The following is an 8,322-nucleotide window of genomic DNA, read 5'->3' as shown; positions in this document are numbered from 1 at the left end:
GGACACCATCGGTATGGACACCATCACTATGGACACCATCAGTATGGACACCATCACTATGGACACCATCAGTATGCACACCATCAGTATGGACACCATCAGTATGGACACCATCAGTATGGACACCATCAGTATGGACACCATCAGTATGGACACCATCAGTATGGACACCATCGGTATGGACACCATCGATATGGACACCATCAGTATGGACACCATCACTATGGACACCATCAGTATGGACACCATCAGTATGGACACCATCGGTATGGACACCATCAGTATGGACACCATCGGTATGGACACCATCGGTATGGACACCATCAGTATGGACACCATCAGTATGGACACCATCACTATGGACATAAGGAAGATTCATTTACCACTTTCTACCATTTGAATAATTGAGAAAGGTGTTGATTTAATTCAACAATGTTCTCTGCTATCTTTTACAGCAAATGCTGAAGGAAAGCCAACTGAACACATTGGGGCTAACAGTATACTGTAGGTAGGGGTAAAGGATAGAGAATAGACAGTAACAGCAGTATACTGTAGGTAGGGGTAAAGGATAGATAATAGACAGTAACAGCAGTATACTGTAGGTCGGGGTAAAGGATAGATAATAGACAGTAACAGCAGTATACTGTAGGTAGGGGTTAAGGATAGATAATAGACAGTAACAGCAGTATACTGTAGGTAGGGGTAAAGGATAGATAATAGACAGTTACAGCAGTATACTGTAGGTAGGGGTAAAGGATAGATAATAGACAGTAACAGCAGTATACTGTAGGTAGGGGTAAAGGATAGATAATAGACAGTAACAGCAGTATACTGTAGGTAGGATAGATAATAGACAGTAACAGCAATATACTGTAGGTAGGGGTTAAGGATAGATAATAGACAGTAACAGCAGTATACTGTAGGTAGGGGTTAAGGATAGATAATAGACAGTAACAGCAGTATACTGTAGGTAGGGGTAAAGGATAGATAATAGACAGTAACAGCAGTATACTGTAGGTAGGGGTAAAGGATAGATAATAGACAGTAACAGCAGTATACTGTAGGTAGGGGTAAAGGATAGATAATAGACAGTAACAGCAGTATACTGTAGGTAGGGGTTAAGGATAGATAATAGACAGTAACAGCAGTATACTGTAGGTAGGGGTTAAGGATAGATAATAGACAGTAACAGCAGTATACTGTAGGTCGGGGTAAAGGATAGATAATAGACAGTAACAGCAGTATACTGTAGGTAGGGGTAAAGGATAGATAATAGACAGTAACAGCAGTATACTGTAGGTAGGGGTAAATGATAGATTATAGACAGTAACAGCAGTATGTGGGTAGAGTCCAGTGTGTGGGTAGAGTCCAGTGTGTGGGTAGAGTCCAGTGTGTGGGTAGAGTCCAGTGTGTGGGTAGAGTCCAGTGTGTGGGTAGAGTCCAGTGTGTGGGTAGAGTCCAGTGTGTGGGTAGAGTCCAGTGTGTGGGTAGAGTCCAGTGTGTGGGTAGAGTCCAGTGTGTGGGTAGAGTCCAGTGTGTGGGTAGAGTCCAGTGTGTGGGTAGAGTCCAGTCCAGTGTGTGGGTAGAGTCCAGTGTGTGGGTAGAGTCCAGTGTGTGGGTAGAGTCCAGTGTGTGGGTAGAGTCCAGTGTGTGGGTAGAGTCCAGTGTGTGGGTAGAGTCCAGTGTGTGGGTAGAGTCCAGTGTGTGGGTAGAGTCCAGTGTGTGGGTAGAGTCCAGTGTGTGGGTAGAGTCCAGTGTGTGGGTAGAGTCCAGTGTGTGGGTAGAGTCCAGTGTGTGGGTAGAGTCCAGTGTGTGGGTAGAGTCCAGTGTGTGGGTAGAGTCCAGTGTGTGGGTAGAGTCCAGTGTGTGGGTAGAGTCCAGTGTGTGGGTAGAGTCCAGTGTGTAGAGTCCAGTGTGTGGGTAGAGTCCAGTGTGGGTAGAGTCCAGTGTGGGTAGAGTCCAGTGTGTGGGTAGAGTCCAGTGTGTGGGTAGAGTCCAGTGTGTGGGTAGAGTCCAGTGTGTGGGTAGAGTCCAGTGTGTGCGTAGAGTCCAGTGTGTGGGTAGAGTCCAGTGTGTAGGTAGAGTCCAGTGTGTGGGTAGAGTCCAGTGTGTGGGTAGAGTCCAGTGTGTGGGTAGAGTCCAGTGTGTGGGTAGAGTCCAGTGTGTGGGTAGAGTCCAGTGTGTGGGTAGAGTCCAGTGTGTGGGTAGAGTCCAGTGTGTGGGAAGCCATTTGATTAACTATTTAACAGTCTTGTCTGGCTTGGGGGTAGAAGCTGTTTGTTGCACTGGGACCACGTGCTGTGCATTAGAGAAAGAACAGTAGTAGGGAGAACAGGATGACATTCTGGGCCGTACCCACCACCCTCTGTAGCGCCTTGCGGTCGGGTACCTTACAGATGACGTGCCTCTACAACATCCGCAGAGTACGACCCTGCCTCACACAGGAAGCGGCGCAGGTCCTAATCCAGGCACTTGTCATCTCCCGTCTGGATTACTGCAACTCGCTGTTGGCTGGGCTCCCTGCCTGTGCCATTAAACCCCTTCAACTCATCCAGAACGCCGCAGCCCGTCTGGTGTTCAACCTTCCCAAGTTCTCTCACGTCACCCCGCTCCTCCGTTCTCTCCACTGGCTTCCAGTTGAAGCTCGCATCCGCTACAAGACCATGGTGCTTGCCTACGGAGCTGTGAGGGGAACGGTACCTCAGTACCTCCAGGCTCTGATCAGGCCCTACACCCAAACAAGGGCACTGCGTTCATCCACCTCTGGCCTGCTCGCCTCCCTACCACTGAGGAAGTACAGCTCCCGCTCAGCCCAGTCAAAACTGTTCGCTGCCCTGGCCCCCCAATGGTGGAACAAACTCCCTCACGACACCAGGACAGCGGAGTCAATCACCACCTTCCGGAGACACCTGAAACCCCACCTCTTTAAGGAATACCTAGGATAGGATAAGTAATCCCTCTCACCCCCCTTAAGATTTAGATGCACTATTGTAAAGTGACTGTTCCACTGGATGTCATAAGGTGAATGCACCAATTTGTAAGTCGCTCTGGATAAGAGCGTCTGCTAAATGACTTAAATGTAAAATGTAATGTAAATGTGCCAAGCGGTGATACAGCCAGTCAAGATGCTCTCAGTGGTGCAGCTGTAGAACCTTTAGACAATCTGAGGGCCCATGTCAAGTCTCCTGAGGGAAAGAGGCGTTGACGTGCTCTCTTCATAAATGTGTGTGGACCTTGTTATTTCCTTAGTGATCTGGACAATGAGGAACTTGAAGCTCTCGACCCGCACCACTACAGCCATGTTCGATGTGAATGGGGCGTTTGCCTCTCCTGTAGTGCATGATGAGCTCCTTTGTCTTGCTGACAAAGGGAGAGGTTGTTGTCCTAGCACCACACTGCCATGTCTCTGAGCTCTTCCGGCCAGCTGCTTTCCCTCTCCCAGGCTGTAGACCTGCTTCAAGGAGACCAACATCATCCCAGTGCCCAAGAAAAACAAGGTGACAAGCCTGTTTTTTTCTCATCTCTCCAGCTTTGCACTTCATAATTTATTTCCTTATAGAATCATCGCAGCCCAAAGGGTTGTAGAGAGCTGCAGAACTCCATGATTCATTTCAATGTAAATACTGTACTTTTGCCAAAGTTATAGAATTACTGTTCAGAATAGCCTACTACACCATGAGAAGGACCATCATTTAGCCACAGAGGATCAATAGGTTTTTTTTTAATAGCCTAGCTGTGGATTGTGTGTTGCCCCAAGGCATAGCCTACAGTCGGGAATGGCAAATCTGTCAGTGAACAAACAGCATGTGGACAAAACAGGCCTTTCGCAATATTTCAAATACAATCAGGGGAAAACACAGGATGTTAGGAAAGGGCTCCTGCTGAAAAGACTGTAGGCTACCAACATTTTTAGATCAACTTCTAAATATTGTTTTACAAAGTGAAACAGGAGAGGTACTGTACAGGCTTTTGTCAAGATGCCAGAGTAATAACAGACTGATAGAAATCTGCCCTGGAATTGAAGGTCTTCATGTGCAGCGCCAGTTGTCACCACACGAGGGCGACCTTTACTCAAACTTCATTGGCCACCGTCATTACCAATAGCATCACTTTGTGTAGGTACCGCAGCTTCCGGGTGTGTTCAGCGGTGGCTTATATATATATTGATGCATTGTGTTTCATGACAGGTTAAAGGCTTCTGTGAGTTATATATTGTCAAAATGAATCGAATATTTGGTCGGGGAAAACCCAAAGCACCTCCTCCTAATCTATCGGACTGCATAGGAAATGTAAGTTTTGTCTGGTGGTTGTTTTTAGCTAGCTATGATGACAACCAGTCAGCTACAATGAGCCAGCTAACGTTACCTAGCGGTAGGTTGTTCATCTGTCAAAATCAGAACAGACATCTCATCATATTACGGTTCAACAGTAGAGACATTTCCCTGGATGTGATCATTTCACTTCAGCAAGTTACAGCTAATAAACTGTCTTCTTTCCCAACGTGGGAATCCTGTTATTTGGTGTCTCGCTGCTTCAGGCTATTACAGTAATGTCAGTTACTGCTGTTACTCCTGTCCAGGTCTCATGTCTCTCCTAGCTGTAGTCCTGTCCAGGTCTCATGTCTCTCCTAGCTGTAGTCCTGTCCAGGTCTCATGTCTCTCCTAGCTGTAGTCCTGTCCAGGTCTCATGTCTCTCCTAGCTGTAGTCCTGTCAAGGTCTCATGTCTCTCCTAGCTGTAGTCCTGTCCAGGTCTCATGTCTCTCCTAGCTGTAGTCCTGTCCAGGTCTCATGTCTCTCCTAGCTGTAGTCCTGTCCAGGTCTCATGTCTCTCCTAGCTGTAGTCCTGTAGTCCTGTCCAGGTCTCTGTCAGGTCTCATGTCTCTCCTAGCTGTAGTCCTGTCAGGTCTCATGTCTCTCCCTAGCTGTAGGTCCTGTCCAGTCCTGTCAGGTCTCATGTCTCTCCTAGCTGTAGTCCTGTCTCTCATGTCTCTCCAGTCCTGTAGGTCTCATGTCTCCTGTAGTCCTGTCAGGTCTCATGTCTCTCCTAGCTGTAGTCCTGTCAAGGTCTCATGTCTCTCCTAGCTGTAGTCCTGTCCAGGTCTCATGTCTCTCCTAGCTGTAGTCCTGTCAAGGTCTCATGTCTCTCCTAGCTGTAGTCCTGTCCAGGTCTCATGTCTCTCCTAGCTGTAGTCCTGTCTGGGAACTGTCCAGAGGGCTGCATTCTCCTTCGGTTTAGCCCAAACATGTCATTTAAAGGAAGGACTGTGGTATCTGTGCCTTTTTAGATAGTATTTATTGATACATCTGTGATTAACTGAGAGCTGTGTGATGTAGGTGGATGCCAGGGCGGAGTCTATGGATCAGAAGATCTCCCGTCTGGATGCTGAACTGATTAAGTATAAAGACCAAATGAAGAAGATGAGAGAAGGACCCTCTAAGGTTAGAGGGGAAATAGAGGGAAGGGTATGTGTTGGGAGATTTAGTAGATGGCTCAGGTTAGAGGGGAAAAAGAGGGAAGGGGATGTGTTGGGAGATTTAGTAGATGGCTCAGGTTAGAGGGGAAATAGAGGGAAGGGGATGTGTTGGGAGATTTAGTAGATGGCTCAGGTTAGAGGGGAAATAGAGGGAAGGGGATGTGTTGGGAGATTTAGTAGATGGCTCAGGTTAGAGGGGAAATAGAGGGAAGGGGATGTGTTGGGAGATTTAGTAGATGAGGAAATCCATTTGAATTCAATCACTTTTTGACAGCCCTTTTGATTTAAACACAACTTTCCACACATGGAAGAAGAGGTCAGGAAGTGTCGTTTGGGACCTGAATGCCAAAACATTCAGGACATAAAGGTCCTCAAAGTCGACCCGCTTTGCATACCCCACCATACCACGAGACATCACTGGGAAAAAATAAATGGATGATTTGTAATAAATATTATGACATTTAACATAAATTATCTAAAAACGTGTATTCACATTTTGATTCACATTTTGTAGCTTAGGCCCTATTTCACATCCTCTGAGGTTGTGCCCTCCATCGGTTGAGACACAGAATGGGTGTCATTTCAATCATAGAATGGACCTATCCCTTCACACCACTAAATCAAATCAAATGTATTTATATAGCCCTTCTTACATGGAGATTATAACAGAACATGACCAAGATGTTCAAATGTTCATAGATGACCAGCAGGGTCAAATAATAATAATCACAGTAGTTGTCGAGGGTGCAACAAGTCAGCACCTCAGGAGTAAATTTCAGTTGGCTTTTCATAGCCGATCATTAAAAGTATCTCTACCGCTCCTGCTGTCTCTAGAGAGTTGAAAACAGCAGGTCTGGGACAGGTGGCACGTCCGGTGAACAGGTCAGGATTCCATAATAGCAGGCAGAACAGTTGAAACTGGAGCAGCAGCACGGCCAGGTGGACTGGGGACAGAAAGGAGTCATCATGCCAGTTAGTCCTGAGCCATGGTCCTAGGGCTCAGGTCCTCCGAGAGAGAGAGAGAAAGAAAGAAAGAGAGAATTAGAGAGAGCATACTTAAATTCACACTGGACATCGGCCAGGAAACTCCCCAGACGTTAATCCCATTTAGAACGTGTGGTCAATCCCCAAGAGGCGGGTGGACAAACATAAACCCACAAATTCTGACAAACTCCAAGCATTGATTATGCAAGAATGGGCTGCCATCAGTCAGGATGTGGCCCAGAAGTTAATTGACAGCATGCCAGGGCGGATTGCAGAGGTCTTGAAAAAGAAGGGTCAACACTGCAAATATTGACTCTTTGCATCAACTTCATGTAATTGTCAATAAATGCCTTTGACACTTGTGAAATGCTTGTAAATATACTTCAGTATTCCATAGTAACATCGGACACAAATATCTAAAGACACTGAATCAGCTAACTTTGTGGAAATTAATATTTGTGTCATTCTCAAAACTTTTGGCCACGACTGCAGGCTATTTTTATATATTGCCAACAGTAGTTACTTTTAGATTTGTATTATTTTAATTTAGATATGATTTTGATTAACCACATGACATTATGAATTAAATAAAACTATTCCACGAAAATGTGCACATGAAAATCATAACTGGCTTGCAGATCAGTAGAAATGGTAGGATAACTTGGCACTTCAAATGGAGAAGGTTGCAGATCAGTAGAAGTGGTAGGATAGCTTGGCACTTCAAATGGAGAAGGTTGTAGATCAGTAGAAATGGTAGGATAACTTGGCACTTCAAATGGAGAAGGTTGTAGACCAGTAGAAATGGTAGGATAGCTTGGCACTTCAAATGGAGAAGGTTGCAGATCAGTAGAAATGGTAGGATAACTTGGCACTTCAAATGGAGAAGGTTGTAGATCAGTAGAAATGGTAGGATAACTTGGCACTTCAAATGGAGATGGTTGTAGATCAGTAGAAATGGTAGGATAACTTGGCACTTCAAATGGAGAAGGTTGTAGACCGCTGGTGTTACTGTTACCTGTTACTGGCAACGTCAGGAACATCATGGCAGAATCTGCCAAGGCCAGCAACAGCAGCTATATTGATCTCTGGCTCCCTCTTGAGTCATTTTGTCTTCATTTTTAATTAAAGCATCAGACAAGCTCAGTGGCCTACATATAGTTGATTTCATGTGTCTATATATGGAATAATACACGTTTTAAAATGTAGACTAATAGATTGGTCAAAACAACAAAACTCTCAGTCGACCAAAAAAAAAGGTATGGGCGTGGATCGGAAAACCAGTCAATAACTTGTGTGACCACCAAATTGCCTCATGCAGCATGGCACATCTCCTTCGTTGTCAAAACGTTTTTTTTTTATTCAAACGGTTTCACCCTAGAGCAGCGTTTCCCAAACTCGGTGCCCATTTGTATTTTTCCCCAACACTACACAGCTGATTCAGATGATCAACTAATCAGCATCATCAAAACCTAAACGCGCACCCCTTGGGGTCCTGAAGACCGAGTTTGGGAAATGCTGCCTTTGACTGACCGCTTACACTATCCTCTGATGCCTGCAAGTCTATGTGTCAGTATGTCTGCCTGTCAGTCTGTCTTGCCTGCCTGCCTGCCTGTCAGTCTGTCTTGTCTGCCTGTCTATCTGTCTGTCTCTGGCTGTCAGTCTGTCTTGCCAGTCTGTCTTGCCGGTCTGTCTTGCCCGTCTGTCTGCCGGTCTGTCTGTCAGTCTGCATGTCTGCCTGTCAGTCTGCCTGTCAGTCTGTCTGTCTTGCCTGCCTGCCTGCCTGCCTGCCTGCCTGCCTGCCTGCCTGCCTGCCTGCCTGCCTGCCTGCCTGCCTGCCAGTCTGTCTGTCTTGCCTGCCTGCCTG

At 46.1% G+C, this 8,322-nt stretch overlaps 1 protein-coding gene across 1 annotated transcript in view; it reads left to right on the top strand.

Moving 5' to 3' along the window:
- The first annotated feature begins 4,120 nt into the window (after positions 1 to 4,120).
- LOC124009634 (charged multivesicular body protein 5-like) overlaps positions 4,121 to 8,322 on the top strand; it is a 31,476-nt gene continuing 27,274 nt past the window's right edge. Inside the window, exons 1-2 of the mRNA XM_046321636.1 lie at positions 4,121 to 4,289; positions 5,335 to 5,439. Of these exons, the coding sequence (XP_046177592.1) occupies positions 4,221 to 4,289; positions 5,335 to 5,439 (174 nt within the window). The 5' untranslated portion in view covers positions 4,121 to 4,220. The remainder of the gene's footprint in view (positions 4,290 to 5,334; positions 5,440 to 8,322) is intronic.

The sequence above is a fragment of the Oncorhynchus gorbuscha genome, linkage group LG22, assembly GCF_021184085.1.
Source record: "Oncorhynchus gorbuscha isolate QuinsamMale2020 ecotype Even-year linkage group LG22, OgorEven_v1.0, whole genome shotgun sequence".
Lineage (NCBI taxonomy): Eukaryota > Metazoa > Chordata > Actinopteri > Salmoniformes > Salmonidae > Oncorhynchus > Oncorhynchus gorbuscha.
This window is presented reverse-complemented; position numbering and strand designations above follow the sequence as displayed.